The sequence below is a fragment of the Bos grunniens genome, chromosome 3, assembly GCF_055505025.1.
Source record: "Bos grunniens cultivar Pamir isolate PY7600 chromosome 3, Bosgru_T2T1.0, whole genome shotgun sequence".
NCBI classification, from domain to species: Eukaryota; Metazoa; Chordata; class Mammalia; order Artiodactyla; family Bovidae; genus Bos; species Bos grunniens.
In genome coordinates this window covers 63,959,673-63,979,862 of record NC_141167.1, presented here as the reverse complement: position 1 = coordinate 63,979,862, position 20,190 = coordinate 63,959,673, and the positions used below count along the sequence as shown (strand labels likewise).

The following is a 20,190-nucleotide window of genomic DNA, read 5'->3' as shown; positions in this document are numbered from 1 at the left end:
TCACTCGAAATAAAAGCCCAAATCTTTCCAGTGGTCTGGGCCCTGCGACCTCTCCAACTTCAGCTCTCCTCAGTCTTCTTCCTGCTCATTCATAGTTGTTTCCTTGGTCACATCAAACATGCTGTCACCTCCATGCCACTGCAACTGCTGTCCCCTCCCCAGATTTTCAATGAGTCTTCCCTCACAAATCTCAGGCCTCTGCCCAGATATCACATCTAGTGAGACATTTTCTGACCACCCTGCATGAAACAGTAACCCACATTCTCTCCCTACCCCAGCTCTACAAAGACTGCCTGTCTCCCTTTGCTGATTTATTTTACTACATAGCAACTTACTACTACAGACTTGTTTATATTGATTTTTTATTATTATCTGTATCATCTGAAGAGAGTATATACTGAAAGAGATCAGGAGCTTTAAGAAAATTCACTACTTTCTCACCTGGAATACCATAAGCAAGCATTTAATAAATCATTGTTTAAAGAACAGACAAGTCCAATCGCTAATTTACAGATAGGAAAGAGAGGAGGATCACATGTGCTGATGACCAGCAAGCAAACTGGGTTCTGAGCCAGGAATCAGTCAGAAGCTAGGGTACAGAAAACTGAAGATCCAGAGGACCGGCTAGGAGTTTGGAAGAGGACTTCAGAGATCTCCTAAATTAGACTGAAGATTACTTCATCACTGGCCTAAAGCAGATGAAATAATTTTCTACCTAAGTATGTTCCCTAAGAATGTCTCTCCTCTCTCTTTGTTTTGGATCTTAATTTAGATCTCAATCAGTTGTTTTCTGCTTAAAGTGATGACTCTCTCTGTCCCTTTGAGTGTATCTGGCATATAGTAAATTGAATTGCAGTACAGTTTGGGAAAATAAGATCACTGCATACAGTTTAGTGGGCTGCGAATTGTACAAGTCCATGGGATTCAGTTTATTTTGTAGTCTTGTAATGCTATATAGCTGTCTTGGGTAGTGGTGTGTTTATAAAGTCATGGAGGGATTTCAAATACCCTATATCAGGTGACTTTGATACCTTGGGGCCTGCTGGGGTGGCTAATAATGGTTCTCAGAGGCTTCCATGCAGAATTTTATAATATTCCATCTAAATTCCTTCTCAGAATTCCTATAATATCCTAGTTTGATCAAAGAAGATTAAGATATTAATGTTTCAAAAAAAAAAGTACTCTTAAACCCAGAAGACACATGAATAAAAGGAATAAGGAAAAGTTGACAATTGAAACTCAGGTCATAAATTATGAATCAATTCAACATATCTTACTATGGTCAGATAGTATCCCAAGAATAAGAGTCTGTTCACTGTTCACCCTTTACAAAAAGAGTGATTTTTGTTATCTTGTATAAAGTGGATCTCAAATCCAGATCTATCAGCCTTCAAAACCCATGTGCAGGATCTCAGCTCTGATTGTACTATTTAACTTGACCTTGGGAAAATTATTTCCTTTTCCAAATCCCAGTTTTCCCTTCTATATAGTGTGGATGAGAGTATTTCACAAGGTTGTCTGAAAATATCAACGTAAGGACTTTGTAGAAGACTCAGAGAATGCCAGAAAACATTCTTCTAATCTAGGAATGTCTGCTAAACATTGAACTTTTACATTCAATAGAGAACCATTTTAACAAATGTTTTGCCCCTACAAACAATTCTTCCAAATGCTGTTTCCTGAGCTTCAGTTAGTTTTGATATTGATCAACTAGATACTAAAAAGCTATCATTCACAATCAATTATAGTAACTGCTACTCAAGCCTGTGTTCATCAGTAAATTAATCTTTGTATTTTCCTGGAATTAAAAATGTACCAGTAAGTAAATACTGCTGTGCTTAAGATTATACAGAATGAATGATAAATGGCAGCCACAATATCACCTGCTCACGATTCAGGTCAAGCTCATCAGCTTCTGATGGATAAAAACACCCATGGGGAAAGCAGAAAGTGAGAATTTAAGGAAACAATAGTTAAGGAGTTAAATATAAGGAGTTAGTAAATGTTGAGGTGAGGGACAGGGAGAATTAATTTACATGGCTGTAACACCAGTCTCTCTATTACATGGAACGTTAAAGTTGGATGAAACAATAGATATAAGAGTCTTTGGTTCAGTCCTGGAAACTTTCTCTTGTCTACCCACTCTTCCGAGTGAACTCAGTCACTCTCATGGCTTGAAATCTCATCTACACACTGATGACTCCCAAGTTTTTATCTCTCCCTAGATTTCCTCCTTGAATTCAGATTCATATCACCATCCATATGGATATCTAATGGGTTTCCCAGGTGGCTCTAGTGGTAAAGAACCCATCTGTCAATACAGGAGACATAAAAGACTCAGGTTAGATCCCTGGGTGGGGAAGACCCATAGAGAAACAAATGGCAAAAGCATCTCAAATTCAAAATTTTGCAAACTAACTTCTGATCTCCCAGCCACGAAATTTTCTCCACTTAAGTCTTTCCCTTCTCAATCAATAATAATACCACCCTTCCAAGTGGTATTGAAGTCTTCTGTGACTTTTATTTTTCCCTCTTCCCTTCCCCTACCCCACACATCTAAATCATTAGCAAACTTGTCTATGATAAGCTCATGGCAAAGAACACGTTCAGGATCACACCACATTAATGATGTCTACCACAATATCCCCGTTCATAGTCACTGTCATTTCTCACTCCCAGCAGCTCCGTACACAGTGTCCCTCAATACTTCTGTGTTCTAACAGAGCTTATACAAGATGAATGACATGGGAAAACCCTCTACAGTGTTTCCTCAACACTGCAGACAGAATGACTCCAGAACAAGCACAAGCGAGCACACCTCTCCTCGTCCACGGATTCTGATTTCTCTCAGAGTGAAAGTCCAGATCTTTCCAATGGCCTGGGCCCTGCTACCTCTCCACCTGCAGCTCTCCCCCGCTCTTCCTCCTGCTCATTCCCAGTTGTTTCCTTGGTCACATCAAGCATACTGTCATCTCCATGCTGCTGCACCTAGTGTCCACTCCCAAGGTTTTCAGTGGGCTCTCCCCTCACTCATCTCAGGTCTCCACCCAGACGTTACATCTAGTGAGACATTCCCTGACTACCCTGCATGAAACAGTAACCTGCATTCTCCCCTTACCCTAGCCCCACCATCACTGCCTATCCCCTCTGCCAGTTTATTTTACTGCATAGCAACTTACTACCATGAACCTGCTGTACATTGACATGTTTTTATTATCTGTATCATCTGAAGAAAATATATACTTCATGAGATCAAGAGTTTTTAAAAAATCCACTGCGCTCTCTCCTGTCATGCCATAGCAAGCATTCAGTAAATCATTATTTAAAGAACATACAAGTCTAGTTGCTAACTTACAGATGGAGAAACGGAGGATGAGGGAGGCCCCATGCCATGTCTTTGATCTTATGGTGGGACAGGGTAGAACCTTGTCTGGAACCTTCAATTTCCACTGCCTATTCCAGCGTTATTTTATTTTCTTTTTTTACTGCACCTTGGTGCTTTTAAACTTCCTGGAGTACTGAGAAGTTTCTGTTGTAGTTATTAACTACTATATATATATATTTTTCTCATCAATTCAAACAGAAGAAATCCCATTACTTTCTTACCTGTATCTTTTCAATTAGTGTTTCATCTTCTGGCACAGCGGGGTCTATAGCAATGATAATGCCCTCGTAGCCATTGTTATTCAGCCGAACAAGGGAAGTATTGGACCCCTGCAGCAGGTATAGCATTAAGAGGAAGACAAAACTTCTGAATAACCCCATTGTTCTTCTTGAGTTGGTCCAGGCCCCAGTGTTGTTCAAGGGGCATTTCTTTCACCTTTAATCCCTCCACATATATATACACATACTCCTGAACATTATCAATGTTGGCTAGTTACGGGACTTTGACTGTATAAAGGTCAAAGTTACATATTTTTAGAAAATACTTGACTTCAGATTACACAATTGTTTTATTGTATGTTACTGTAAAATGACCTGAATCATAGATGAGTTCAGAACTTTTTATAAAATACATTGCACATATTCCTTTTGGGACATATTTTCTATGCTTTCTAATTCTGGCTAATTTCCTCAGTATAGACATATACTTTGTATTTTCTGAAGAGTGCAATGTGAAAATAAATAAAATTTCATCATGATATTATTAGAAACAAAAATGCTAATTTTGTTAATCAGTTTTACAGTGATTTAACTATTATTTAGATTATTTACTAACAGTAAAAATAAGAGAATGTTGATTACTAAATGTAAATAATGTCAAATTAGGTAAGATGGCTTTGAAAATTAAATTAAGTATTTTAAAGACTGATAAGTTAAGGGAAATTTAATAAAGTTATTAGAGTAAATTTTTTAAAACCCTATCCAGTAAAGAATGAATAGAATTTGTTTTTAATCAGTTATATAAAAAAAAAGAATGGTATGTGTTGGTTATTATTGAGACAGAGTGAATCATCTTAACAGTTAATATTTATTCAGTACTTACCAGGGCAGAGATTCTTTCACTTACTCCTTACTGCAACTCTGTAACATAAGTATGAATATTATTTTCATTTTATACTTGGGGAAACCGAGGCACACACTTTTAGTACCTTGCCAAGATCACATAGCTAGTGAATGGCAAAGTCAGTATTTGAACCCAATATGCTTACTCCAGAGTTTTATCATACTCCACAATAAGGCAATATTGTCTTATAAGGCAAATAATATAATAAGTTTTTTTAATGGAAAAAGGGGGTCAGGATAGGAATTATAATGATGAGTTAAGTATATCTAGTCCTAAAGAAAAGGAACCAGGACTCATCAGAAATCCAGAAGAGAACTAAAAGTAAAATAATAAAAAATATCTTTAAATTAAGAGCTTAAGTAGGAGGATACCTGTGTCACATTCTGAACAAGCAAAAGATTTTTATCAAGATAGAAGTTTTATCATATGTGTTCAGATTCTGACCTCTTAGGTAGCATCTCACACCCTCCTTCCATTCATTCAGGAATATTATGGAATAACTTTACATTCATAGAATTAATATTTTATGCAAGATACAGGGTGGAGCTGCTATATTAGCCACTGCAGGTGAATTGTGATTACCTGGAGGGATTAGACTGCTGCTGCTAAGTCGCTTCAGTCGTGTCCGACTCTGCGAGACCCCATAGATGGCAGCCCACCAGGCTCCGCAGTCCCTGGGATTCTCCAGGCAAGAACACTGGAGTGGGATGCCATTTCCTTCTCCAATGCAGGAGAGTGAAAAGAGAAAGGGAAGTCGCTCAGTTGTGTCCGACTCTTCCCTACCCCATTGACTGCAGCCTACCAGGCTCCTCCATCCACGGGATTTTCCAGCCAAGAGTACTGGAGTGGGATGCCATTGCCTTGACAAATATATACTAGGCAGTCTTTCTTGGTTTCCTCACTGACCTCACTTCCTACTTCCCCCTGCCTCTCCCTGAACTCCAGCTTAGGGGCTTCAAGCACACTGAGCAAGGTCTCATCCCATAGAATGCTCAAGAAATTGTTTTTAACTGATGGACTGACTGGACTAGTGAAGGACTACCATTTTAACCCCAAATAAAAACATATCACGGTGCATAAACAGAAACTTGTTTGAGGTCTCTGAAATGTTGGAGAAACATGGGAGCTCAAATCTTCCCTAACGTTTGGGGGATATATAGGTTATTTTCAGGAGAGGCCCTTGCTCCCTCAATAAAATCAGGAAACTCTTGGCTAGAATGTTGGAAAAGAGATCCTTCATCTTTGCCAGAGGTGTTAGGAAAAGCTCCCTTCAAGTACTAGATACATGATGCCCCATGAAAATAGACAAATATTTATCACATTCTCCTTTTACTTGTTCCTGGAAGCCCAGAAAGGAGTGATGCTTTGTAGAGCTTGAAAAGGGACCACCATGGAAAGGAAGATGATTGTATGCCCTGACTTATTTTTCCATATATTTCCTTTGCTGAATTTCTAATGCTAGTTGTAAAGAGGGAATGATAATTGTAAAGACGGTATCTCAGAGCTATCCCCTTCTATAACTAGTCCGCCTCTTCCAGATTCCTAGTTGGTTGGTCCAGCTTCAAAGGTCTCCATCAACTCAACCTCATGTGGGCCTTAGGGGCAGAGACTGGCTGGTCAAAAATCAGAAAAGGGTCTAAATAAATAAATAAATGGGTCTAAATCAAATCATGCTTAGGGAAAGAGGCTAACTTACAGGGCACTTCGAAGGGTTGGATTTCCTTGTCTATTACTGAACCAAGGAGCTTAGAAAAAATTTAGTTGTTACCCAACATAACAAAGAGTTGGACACAACTTAGCCACTGAGCAACAACAACAACAGATCAAAACTTATGATTTCACAGCTATTACTGTTACAGTGATACCAAGTACTGTTTGTTTTTTTTTTTTTAAGTGAGTTGATTTAAAGCTATATTAAGAAAATAGTAGAATGGGTACATGAACATGGTAACAAAGAGTCTGGCATGACTAAGTGACTTCACTTTTCACTTTCAGGTTGATATATGCAATATTAAAAATTGTTAAAAATTTTCAAATATAGTTACTATGAATTGTTTTTATATAATACTTTTATTATGCATGAAAAACCTTATTCAGCTTCAAAATACAGGGTTTTATTAAGTTTAGTTTTCACATGATAACCCAAAGAGAAAATTGTTGGTAGAATTTGATTAATAATAGATTCCAATGGGTAACAGTATCTATTATATAGTATCAACGTTTGAGTGAGCATTTAGAAAACTTACATTTACTGTGTTAATAATTCCCTATTCTATTCTCTTTCTGTCCCAAGTAGGCATTTTATTGGCTGCCATAAATCATGGTGAATTCACATTTGAATGAGTAACACTGTTTTCCAAGAGCCATAAAGCAAGCAAACAAACATGTTTCTCCTTGCTATTTTACATTTATCAAAAATAGCAGAAGTCTCTTACACTCTTCAAGGGGGAATCAATATGCCAAGTTAAGAAAATGAGACATTAATTTTATGTTCTTTTTTTCTTTTTAACATTCCATCCCAGATTCTCCTCTTTTTTGGGAATTTAGGTGAGTAACACTGAATTCTCCAGGGAGAGTCAGATTTCTGATTGCCATAGTCACACAGGATCTCTTGTCAAGGGATTTTTAAATCATGAGTCAGTCACACGGTACGACAGTAACAGCCAGTTTCTTTCCTTATGAAAAGAGGATTTGGATTGGCATTATTGAGGCAGGAATACAGTCTATGATTTCACTTTTGATTTCCTTGAAGGAATGATGTTTGTAATATCTTCATTTTTAAAAAATGAAAAGAGTTTCTTTCTGAATTGTAAAACTGAGTTACTCCCCCTTAAGAAATTTCCTGAAGGTAATGAGTTCTCCACTAATAACACAGAATTTAGGGTATAAATAGGTTGGAATTCCTCCTTTGATATTGTTTCTTCCTCCTCCTTTTGTGGATCTTCCTATCCGCACTGTGTATATTCTGTTCTAGATTACTTGTGCTAAGCACACATTGGTCAGAATCCTTTCCTGCCTTCTAGAGCCAGGTCTGGAAATCAATCTCTCTTTCTCTACCACTAGCACACAATTTATGAGAGGTTGTGGTTCCCTCCATACCTAATTAGATAAGTACCTGCTTTTCAAACTACGTTTTGGAGATAGTAGAGGGAGTATGTTTCTGAGTTCTAGACCTGGAGAGAAGCATTAGAAATCCCAACTGTTTCTTCAGGTCAGATCATATTTCTTAGTCCAGGTTTGCCATTGATCTAGCCAATATTTTGATTTTCTAACTCCTACACCCGTTTCCAAATTAGTTCCAACTTCTGAAAAGGAAATGGCTGGGGGTTTTGTGTATGTATCTGTGATTTAAAAGCCCAAAGTATTAGTTAAATAGGAAACAGTATAAAATCAAATATTTATAGTTTCTTGGAACATCCCACCAGTAAGGGTTTCCTATTGGCCCTTCTTCCTACTTAGTGACCAGCTTTCCCCTTTCTTTTCTCATTCTCTGCTTATTCTCACTTATTCCTTTCACGACTGTTAAATTCCTGGAACTGCAAATACTTTTCTCTTTTTTACAAAGTAGTACTTTAGCTCTCTCCTGCTGCTGCTCTGAAACTTGCACATTTAAGCCTGTTAAAGATGAATGAGTGAGTGATAGTCACTCACTCAGTCATGTCCGACTCTTTGCAACCCAATGGACTGTAGCTTGCTAGGCTCCTCTGTCCATGGGATTCTCCAGGTAAGAATACTGGAGTGGGTTGCCATGTAAGAGCTATATAGTCTTATGTAAACAAAACGAAGTCTACTTTCCAACAGGTCCTTCGTGTGGGGATAGACAGCCAGAAAGTGAAAGTGAAGCTGCTCAGTCCTGTCCAACTCTTTTCAACACCATGGACTGTAGCTTGCCAGGCTCCTCTGTCCATGGAATTTTCCAGGCAAGAGTACTGGAGTGGTTTGCCAGTTCCTTCTCCAGGGGATCTTCCTGACCCAGCGATCGAACCCTCTCCCACATTTCAGGCAGACGCTTTACCATCTGAGTTACCGGGGAAGCCCTTAGACAGTCAGAGGTGGTTTCATTTTCTCTCATTGTTAGAGGAACTAGACCTTGTTCAACTAGCCTCTATAGTGCTAGCCATATGTTATAAAACCCTATTTTCAAAGATTTTAAATTTCATAATCAAGCAGTTAGGCAGCCTTCTTACCAAATCCTTAGTCACCAGATTTTCTGGCTCCAGTTCCTCTTGCACACCAGTTGTCTCACGTACAATGTCATCTTTCCCTTCTCTAATTCTTCAAGAGAATATTGTTACCTTCAGATTGGCACAAGGCTTGACTTGCTATTTAGAATATATCAGAATCTGGTCAATTTACAGTTTCAATTTTATCTTTTAATACCACCAGTAATAAATATTTCTCTCGCATACTTTGTGAAAAATCACCTTTACTTTCCACTCTGGTATCCTTGACCACATTCATTTTTCTAATTATTCAATATCTAGCTTAAATTCTGCTTCCTATGAAGGTTTCCCTGACCAATACCTCCTGTCATTTCCCTTCTCTGAATTTCTGTACCCTTTGATTAATAACACGGTTTTCTACACAGAGAATCCTCTCAATTTCAGGATTTAGGGGTTGAGGTTTTGAATAGCTTCATAATACAATTTTAGTGCTGGAAGACCTGAGACCTGAGAGACCATCTAGTTCAACCACTGATATTATGGATGACAACACATGTCCTAGGAAGATTAGTGACTTAGTAGCAAAGCTCCAACCAGAACATCTGACTTTTGCCCAGTGTGACCTCTTCTCATGGCTTCCTGCTCCCAGCACTGAGCCAGTGCCTCCTTATTCCCCCTGGCTGCTGCTGCTATCGCTATTTGTTATACCAGCTGTACCCTGAACTCAAGGTACCTGTTTCTTTTTAGGAGTTGTAAGCCACAGAAATTTTGTAACATATGATTCCTAAGTTAAATAATTTCTCATTGTGAAATCAGAATTGGAGGAGCCACAAGGAGAAAAAAAAAAATCCTTTGAGTAAAATTGCTTTAAATAGAAAGTTTGTCCAAAGAATTTTATGCCAGGAGCAAGTACTCACAGATTCATCTATTCATAGTGATCTCTGTAATCCATTCTTTTATATATATGGGATCCTGTAAGGATCAGGGAGAACTAATATTTATTGAGCATCCATGTCAGATACTCTTATTGTTACTTTACATTAACTCATTTAGTTTTCATAATCACTAACTTTAAATTTTTATTTTTTTAAAAAATATGTTGTAGTATAGTTGATTTAAAATGTTGTGTTAGTTTCTGCTGTATAGCAAATTGAGTCATGAGACAGGCATCCTATTATCTTCCTCCTCCTACACATGGTGAAACAGAGACCAGAGATGTTAAGTAAATTTTCTGAATAATAAGCCCATAGAAGGAAGAACATGGGATTTGAACTTATATCTCTTGTCTCTACATCATGTTATGGGTAGCTATATTTTGCCTGTTTGGTTACACATTGGACTATGGTGGTGGACACTGTTAGTGCTCTGCCCCATCTCCTCTTGCCTTTTTACTGTTCCTGTATACCTCTTCTCTCTGTGTCAGGGGACTTTTCTCTCAGTGGCTCACACTGGTAACTCTTCTCTGGAGGACGGTCCTCAGGCTATGGGAGCTGCTTAATCTGTTTATGCAGAGAGCCAGTGGTAGGGTCCATCCTCTCAGGTGGTCCTTAGCCAGTGACTGACAAGCGCAGGGGATGTGAAATCTTAGCGCCTTTGCTTCAAGTTGGGACAAGTTCTAAGATGTAACTTAGATATTAGAGTTCCCTGTGGAAACAACCTTAAAAAATCTCCACAGGACTGTAACCAACATCCTACTTGACTTAATCTTTCCTTGTTTTGTTTTCTTTCCACCTTTGCCATTGTTTTCTTTGAGAACTTCCTTAATAAATTGCTTGTATGTAAAGTCTTGTCTCAGGGTTTAATTTTGGTGAATCCATTCTAAGATAGAGTATCATGTCTTAATTTCTCAAATATTATTTATTAAGCACTTCCTATATGCCAAGCACTATGTGATATTCTTTAAATCTATTAACTCATTGAATCCTCACAAGAACCCCATGAGTAGATACCATTTCTCATTTTACAAATGAGAAAGCTGAGCCTTAATATCGTCCTCAAGGTCACGCAGCCAGTAGGTTGTCAGAACCAAGCTGAAACCCTGGTCTGATTCCCAAGGCATATTCATAACCCCTATGTTGTACTCCTCAAGGATACATAATTTCCCCTGGTAAGGAAGCCAACGCATAGTCAGCCCCTCCATCTGTGGGAGAATACAAAAACAAATGATACAAATTCTAGTGTAAAACACAAATTATCATATATTTTATAGTTTTCTTCTCCTAATCCAGAAGATCTACATTTCTGTGACTGGGGAGAGAGAGAAATCTTATCTGGGCAAAACATATTATATGACACTTCATATAGTCTTTAGACTAGTGCCTTGAATATTTGTGGAGTATTTGCTTTCTGATAAGCTCAGAAGATAAAAAAAAGTGCTTACTCTTAAGTAATCTACAATTCATCCTAGAGATAAAGTTAGGGAATGACTCATGAGTCATAAAGAATGGACAGGATTTTAGTGTTTTATTTTATCTCATTTTAATTTAATTGTACTTTATTATTTTACAATGGAAGACAAATACCAGAACTGTGTTTGAAATAGAGGCCAGGATCACAGAGGTAGAAAATGGCCTGTATCTGTGATTCTTATTAGAAATCTAATACAAAGACCTAGCTAGACCTCATTTACTTGCTCTGGTGGAAAGAATAGTAGTGCTTTCCTCTGATTGATAGATTTTCTTCAAAAGGACTCAGAATTACTTTATACTTAGAATATTCACTTTCAAGCAGTTATCACTTATATTCATAGCTATATAAAAGTGGGACTCTGAGGTTTCAAATGTTTCTGATATGGAGATGTGAACTTGAACATATTAATGGCCATGCTAGGTAAAGGAGAGTGATTTCCAAATCAAAGGAGAGTGATTTCCAACCTGTGGATTAAGACTCCAAGGGGACTCAAGTTTAATGAGATGGGTATTCAAATCCATATGCATATATATTCCTTTTCCAAGCTATAGATACTAGAGCTCTTATCTTGTGGGGCAGCCATAAGCAAAGCAGTTAAGAATATAAGGGTTTGGAACTGTATTGTTCAAGTTTAAACCCTAGCTTTACCATTATGTGAATGAATTTGGTTAAACTCCTTGATCCTTCTGTACCTCAATTTCTCAATATATTTTTTTAACTATTCCAAAATTATTTACATGTAAAATAAAACGTAAGAAAGGTAGGAAATTTGTAACAAGTAATGAAAAAGACAAAATCAGTTGGCCCTGAATGATTTTATTTTACCTCATTATAACTTTGTACAATAATTTACTAGTTCAGAGACGCAATCTCTGTCCTAACAGAACCCCTTGTCTTTACACTAATTCCTCCCAATGTATTCTGCACACAGTCTTTCTCAATAAAACATGATCATATCCGCCTGCAGTTGTTGTTTTTTTCTATCATCATTTCCCCATTGGCTATAGGTTAAAGTCCAAGATCTTTGGCATTTTATTCAAAGCCTTCCTCTGTGACTTAGCTACTTTTTCATTACCTTCTTAGTCCTCAATTTCTTGCCCTCTCGTCTTCCAGCTTAGAATACACAGAAATGTTTACATTTTCTCCTTTATACTCCTATAGTTATGCGACACTGTATCACATCACCTGAAATTGCTTTGTCTCCTTAACTAAATCGTAAACCTCTGGAACAGCAGGAACCGTGTAGTTCCAGACTAAAGCACAGTGACTATTATACAGTACAAATTGTGCTCAATGAATAAATGAATTCAAGTCAACAAATATTATGTGCTAGGTTTTAGACATTGTTAGAGCAATAGTTAAGAAACAAAAATTTAGTAAGTAGGTTCTTGTACAAAGGTTACAATGAATTTTTTTTAAGCTCTAAAAAGATTATGTTCTGAAGTGTTAATTATATTATATGAGTATTTTAAACAGGACTCTATGGTTGCATGTGATAGAAAACCAACTCACATAAGTTAGTTAAATCTATTTATATGTTTGTTCGTTTGAAAGATATTGGGTACATCTCAAATAGCACTACGAAGGAGTAGCCCGAAGAGAACTCAAAACCAGCCCCATTGTACATTATCCAGGAACCAATACAGAATTAGTTTTGCTGACAACTTTGTATACCTAGGTCAGATTCTGAAAATATCTGGGGGATGATTTCCTAAAGTCTGAGATGGTCCCAAGGTGAAAAAATCCTGGTTGGCCAATGCATTAGGCTGCTATATAGGCTGTTCTGGAAGAACTAGGCTCAGTTCATCTGATATTCTGTGATACTACTTGATATGGGTGTCTGAAAGCCTTGAGTATCTGGCATCAATCAGGAATATATACTGTCATCGAACTTCCCAGATAACCAGAGCCTAATTCATTTAGTTTGAAAACGGCTGGTGCACTGGGACGGCCCAGAGGGATGGTATGGGGAGGGAGGAGGGAGGAGGGTTCGGGATGGGGAACACATGTATACCTGTGGCGGATTCATTTTGATATTTGGCAAAACTAATACAATTATGTAAAGTTTAAAAATAAAATAAAATTGGAAGAATAAAAAAAAATAAATAAATAAATAAAAAAGAAAAAAAAAATAAAAAAAGAAAACTTAATTTTAACTCTTTTCAGGCCTTTCTTTCTAAAAGAGAATATATTGAATAGAATATATTGAAGATAACTTGGGTAATGTAATGGGGCACAAGAGTGAGTGCAGGTCTCCAGGAGTCTTTAATGAATGTCTTCCAGTGGACACCAGGTTCATATATTCCAGTCTTTATCCACAGGACAAATTTTTATTGAGGCACACAAGTACTTCCACAGAAGGGAAGTGCCAGATTTAAAATTTTTTTAGAAATCAATTTCAGATAAATTAATATGGTAATCTGTTATGGGAAAAGAGAGAGAAGAAAGCCCATTTGCTGTGTGTGTGCTTAGTTGCTCAGTCATGTCTGACTCTGCCACCCCATGGACTATAGCCCACCAGGCTCCTCTGTCCATGGGGATTCTTCAGGCAAGAATACTGGAGTGGGTTGCCATGCCCTCCTCCAGGGGATCTTCCCAACTCAGGGTTCGAACCCACCCCACACTGCAAGCGGATTCTTTACCGTCTGAGCCACCAGGGATAGAAGAAAGCTCATTTGCTTTTCCTCTTTGAGTGTGTTTGAGCTTACCTTTCTGTGACATCTCCTATGTCATATCAGAATTAGTTTAGTTGCACACTCAGGACCATCATTCTGTAGATCAACTTTGGGTACCACTCTGGAGACCAATACAAGGTTCTTGGAAATTTGCTAATCTCTGTAGAACTGTGTGTGCAGTGGCCAGAAGTGAAAATGCTGCTAAGATGTTGTCCATATACAGCAGAACTGTATGTTCTCCATTTTCCTCATTTCATATATATATGTTTTCAATTTTGTAAACCTTTAAAAAATAGACATATTATGAGCATTCTACCAAAAGACTGTTTTGGAAAGAGAATGAAGATGACGACGTAGCTGATGAGATAACGAATATTGACTTAGTGATTCTTCTGTGTTGGACCCTGTTCTAACCACTCATCTTATACTCATTCAGTTAATCTTCACATCAGTCCTATGATGTTTTCATTTTATACCACATATAAAAAAGCTTTAGTACAGAGAGATAACTTGGCCAATGTTTGGTTACTAGTCAGAGGATATGTATTTTTAAAGCATTTTTATATCAATATTTCATTAACCAAAATGAATAAAATTTCATCACATGAATACAATAACATTTACAATTACATTGATATTATTTCCAATTTCGGTATCTTTCAGAGAATGCTGCTGTGAATAACTTTGTTGGTGAGTTTATTTATTTCATTATGATAGATACTGTTTGTAAACTAATGTGTCAAGTGGAGATTTTTATGGCTTTTGACATTGCCAATTGCTTTCTAGAAAATCAGTGCCTATTTATAGTTCATGAAATGGTACATCAGTGTATACATGTCATTACACTTTACAAATAATATGTATATATAAATACTATATATGTATATTTAATTTGGTAACAATTATTTTATTATTTTTGTCGTTGCTAAGCAATGGGGTTGCTCACAGCACTTCTCTAACCTCATTCTCAGATGAGGAAATTGAGTGAACCTAGTACTTAGGAGCTTCTGTTCTTGGTTACCTTTGTCACTGTTTATTAATCAGGACTGCTGATTCACTACCAGGTATGCATATCTGATACCTGTTTCCACATAGATACTATACTATCTCATAACAAAATAGAAAGCTAACTAGACAACTAGGTCATGCTATATTAGCAAATTTGATCCACATACTGCTGCTGCTGCTGCTGCTAAGTCACTTCAGTCGTGTCCAACTCTGTGTGACCCCATAGACAGCAGCCCACCAGGCTCCCCCATCTCTGGGATTCTCCAGGCAAGAACACTGGAGTGGGTTGCCATTGCCTTCTCCACATACTATCCATTATTAAAACAGAAAAACTAAAACAAACAAGGAAGCTAGGCAATAAACTCTGTACATTGATAGCAAATTTGACTGATGCTCAATTCTGAAGTTAATAGCCATGTTGAGAATAGTACCTCCTAACAATTTTGTGAGTCATCAGGATTTTCCCCTTATTTCCTGGTTCCTAGCCTTACTGTCAGTGTAGATAAGGAAAGTATATAGGAAATTGAATTAAATACAAAGTGTTTCCTGAATATGAAACCTTGCCTACATGATGAAAAATACTAGATCTAAAGTGGAAACTTAAAAAATTTTTTTTCTGAAAAGTAAAAAGGAAAAATAGTTAATGTAGGATTTTAATTATGCCTGATAAATGAAAATGCTATTAACATTCCCTGTACTGTTATTCTAAAAATATTTATTGACCACCTTGTCTGGGTCAGTTGGCTTAGTTCTACCTGTCTGCAAGTAGACTTCACTAATATAGGGATGGATATGTTTGTGTGTGTGTGTGTGTGTGTATATATATATATATAGAGAGAGAATGGCTATCAATGTCTACAAACAGTAAATACTGGAGAAAGTATGGAGAAGAAGAAACCCTATTACACTGTTGATGGGAATGTAAATTGGTACAGTCACTATGGAGAATAGTATGCAGGTTCCTTAAGAAACTAAAAATAGCCTTACCATATGATCCTGCAGTCCCACTGCTGTGCATATATCTGGAGGAAAGCATAATTCAAAAAGATACTTGCACCTCAATGCTCATAGCAGCGCTGTTTACAATAGCCAAGACATGGAAGTCACATAAATGTCCATTGAGAAAAGACTGAATAAAGAAGATACAGTGTATATATGCAATGGGGGTGGGTGCAGGAGGGCCAAGAGGAGCTACTCCACGTTCAAGGTCAGGAGGGGCAGCCATGAGGAGATACCCCTCATCCAAGGTAAGGAGCAGCGGCTGTGCTTTGCTGGAGCAACCGTGAAGAGATACCCCATGTCCAAGGTAAGAGAAACCCAAGTAAGACGGTAGGTGTTGCAAGACGGCATCAGAGGGCAGACACACTGAAACCATACTCACAGAACACTAGTCAATCTGATCATGTGGACCACAGACTGTCTAACTCAATGAAACTAAGCCATGCCATGTGGGGACACCCAAAATGGGCAGGTCATGGTGAAGAGGTGTGACAGAAAGTGTTCCACTGGAGAAGGGAATGGCAAACCACTTCGTATTCTTGCCTGGAGATCCCCATGAACAGTATGAAAAAGCAAAATGATAAGATACTGAAGGAGGAACTCCCCAGGCCGGTAGGTGCCCAACATGCTACTGGAGATCAATGGAGAAATAACTGCAGAAAAAATGAAGGGATGGAGCCAAAGCAAAAACAATACCCAGTTGTGGATGTGACTGGTGATAGAAGCAAGGTCCAATGATATAAAAAGCAATATTGCAAAGGAACCTGGAATGTTAGGTCCATGAATCAAGGCAAGTTGGAAGTGGTCAAACAGGAGATGGCAAGAGTGAACGTCGACATTCTAGGAATCAGCGAACTCAAATGGACTGGAATGGGTGAATTTAACTCAGATGACCATTATAACTACTACTGTGGGAAGGAATCCCTTAGAAGAAATGGAGTAGCCATCATGGTCAACAAAAGAGTCCGAAATGCAGTACTTGCATGAAATCTCAAAAACAACAGAATGATCTCTGTTCATTTCCAAGGCAAACCATTCAATATCACGGTAATCCAAGCCTATGCCCCAACCAGTAATGCTGAAGAAGCTAAAGTTGAATGGTTCTATAAAGACCTACAAGGCCTTCTAGAACTAACACCCAAAAAAGATGTCCTTTTCATTAAAGGGGACTGGAATGCAAAAGTAGGAAGTCAAGAAACACCTGGCTGCTGCTGCTGCTGCTAAGTCACTCAGTCGTGTCCGACTCTTAGTGACTCCATGGACTGCAGCCCACCAGGCTCCTCCACCCATGGAATTTTCCAGGCAAGAGTACTGGAGTGGGGTGCCATTGCCTTCTCTGAGAAACACCTGGGGTAACAGGCAAATTTGGCCTTGGAATATGGAATGAAGCAGGGCAAAGGCTAATAGAGTTTTGCCAAGAGATCAAACTGGTCATAGCAAACACCCTCTTCCAACAACACAAGAGAAGACTCTACACATGGACATCATCAGATGGTCAACACCGAAATCAAATTGATAATATTCTTTGCAGCCAAAGATGGACAAGCTCTATACAGTCAACAAAAAGAAGACCAGGAGCTGACTGTGGCTCAGATCATGAACTCCTTATTGCCAAATTCAGACTTAAATTGAAGAAAGTAGGGAAAACCACTAGACCATTCAAGTATGACCTAAATCAAATCCCTTATGACTATACAGTGGAAGTGAGAAATAGATTTAAGGGGCTAGATCTGATAGAGTGCCTGATGAACTCTGGATGGATGTTCATCATTGTACAGGAGACAGGGATCAAGACCACCCCCAAGAAAAAGAAATGCAAAAAAGCAAAATGGCTGTCTGGGGAGGCCTTACAAATAACTGTGAAAAGAAGAGAAGCAAAAAGCAAAAGAGAAAAGGAAAGATATAAGCATCTGAATGCAGAGTTCCAAAGAATAGCAAGGACAGATAAGAAAGCCTTCCTCAGCAATCAATGCAAAGAAATAGAGGAAAACAATAGAATAGGAAAGACAAGAGATCTCTTCAAGAAAATTAGAGATACCAAGGGAACATTTCATGCAAAGATGGGTTCGACAAAGGACAGAAATGGTATGGACCTAACAGAAGCAGAAGATATTAAGAAGAGGTGGCAAGAATACACAGAAGAACTATACAAAAAAGATCTTCACGACCAAGATAATCACAATGGTGTGATCACTCACCTAGAAATCCTGGAATGTGAAGTCAAGTGGACCTTAGAAAGCATCACGAACAAAGCTAGTGGAGGTGATGGAATTTCAGTTGAGCTATTTCAAATCCTAAAAAATGATGCTGTGAAAGTGCTGCACTCAATATGTCAGCAAATTTTGGAAACTCAGCAGTGGCCACAGGACTGGAAAAGGTCAGTTTTCATTCCAATCCCAAAGAAAGGCAATGCCAAAGAATGCTCAAACTACCGTACAATTGCACTCATCTCACATGCTAGTAAAGTGATGTTCAAAATTCTCCATGCCAGGCTTCAGCAATACATGAACCATGAACTTTCAGATGTTCAAGCTGTTTTTAGAAAAGGCAGAGGAACCAGAGATCAAATTGCCAACATCCGCTGGATCATGGAAAAAGCAAGAGAGTTCCAGAAAAACATCCATTTCTGCTTTATTGACTATGCCAAAGCCTTTGACTGTGTGGCTCACAATAAACTGTAGAAAATTCTGAAAGAGATGGGAATACCAGACCACCTGATCTGCCTCTTGAGAAATGTGTATGCAGGTCAGGAAGCAACAGTTAGAACTGGACATGGAACAACAGACTGGTTCCAAATAGGAAAAGGAATACGTCAAGGCTATATATTGTCACCCTGTTTATTTAACTTCTATGCAGAGTACATCATGAGAAATGTTGGGCTGGAAAAATCACAAGCTGGAACCAAGATTGCTGGGAGAAATATCAATAACCTCAGATACACAGATGACACCACCCTTATGGCAGAAAGTGAAGAGGAACTAAAAAGCCTCTTGATGAAAGTAAAGGAGGAGAGTGAAGAAGTTAGCTTAAAGCTCAACATTCAGAAAATGAAGATCATGGCATCTGGTTCCATCACTTCATGGGAAATAGATGGGGAAACAGTGCAAACAGTGTCAGACTTTATTTTTTGGGCTCCAAAATCATTACAGATGGTGACTGCAGCCATGAAATTAAAAGACGCTTACTCCTTGGAAGGAAAGTTATGACCAGCCTAGACAGCGTATTCAGAAGCAGAGAGATTACTTTGCCAACAAAGGTCCATTTAGTCAAAGCTATGGTTTTTCCAGTGGTCATGTATGTGAGAGTTGGACTGTGAAGAAAGCTGAGCACTGAAGAATTGATGCTTTTGGATTGTGGTGTTGGAGAAAACTCTTGAGAGTCCCTTGGACTGCAAGGAGTTCCAACCAATCCATTCTGAAGATCAGTCCTGGGTGTTCATTGAAAGGACTGATGCTGAAGGTGAAACTCCAGGACTTTGGCCACCTCATGTGAAGAGTTGACTCATTGGAAAAGACTCTGATGCTGGGAGGGATTGGGGGCAGGAGGAGAAGGGGATGACAGAGGATGAGATGGCTGGATGGCATCACTGACTCGATGGACATGAGTTTGAGTAAACTCCGGGAGTTAGAGATGGACAGGGAGGCCTGGCATGCTGTGATTCATGGGGTCACAAAGAGTCAGACATGACTGAGCAACTGAACTGAACTGGAATATTACTCAGCCATAAAAAAGAATAAAATAATGCCATTTGGATGGATCTAGAGATTATCATATTAAGTGAAACAAATGAGACAAAGATAAGTATCATATGATATCGCTTTTGTGTGGAATCTAAAAAAATTATTTAAATGAACTCACTTACAAATCCAAAATAGACTCACAGACATAGCTAATTTACGGTTAGCAAAGGAGAGGAGGTATATTAGGAATTTAAAATTAACATATACACACTAATATATGAAAAATAGAAACAACGAACCTGCTGTATTCAATACAATGAGCTATTTCAATATCTTGTAATAACCTGTTACAGAAAAGTTGGCTTAAAGCTCCACAGTCAGAAAATTAAGATCATGGCATCCAGTCCCATCACTTCATGGCTAATAGATAGAGAAAGAGTGGAAACAGTGGCTGACTTTATTTTTTTGGGCTCCAAAATCACTGTAGATGGTGATTGCAGCGATGAAATTAAAAGACACTCCTTGGAAGGAAAGTTATGACCAACCTAGATAGCATATTGAAAAGCAGGGACATTACTTTGCCAAGAAAGGTCCACCTAGTCAAGGCTATGGTTTTTCCAGTAGTCATGTATGGATGTGAGAGTTGGAGTATAAAGAAAGCTGAGCACCAAAGAATTGATGCTTTTGAACTGTGGTGTTGGAGAAGACTCTTGAGAGTCCCTTGGACTGCAAGGAGATCCAACCAGTCT

General features: G+C 38.3%; 1 protein-coding gene and 1 long non-coding RNA gene across 2 annotated transcripts in view; one reads left to right on the top strand and one right to left on the bottom strand.

The window, feature by feature from the left end:
- CLCA4 (chloride channel accessory 4) overlaps positions 1-3,860 on the bottom strand; it is a 30,820-nt gene extending 26,960 nt beyond the window's left edge. Inside the window, exon 1 of the mRNA XM_086390961.1 lies at positions 3,607-3,860. Within this exon, the coding sequence (XP_086247087.1) occupies positions 3,607-3,765 (159 nt within the window). The 5' untranslated portion in view covers positions 3,766-3,860. The remainder of the gene's footprint in view (positions 1-3,606) is intronic.
- The window catches only part of LOC147375717 (uncharacterized), a 284,991-nt gene that overhangs the window by 212,461 nt on the left and 52,340 nt on the right, over positions 1-20,190 (top strand). The window lies entirely within an intron of this gene.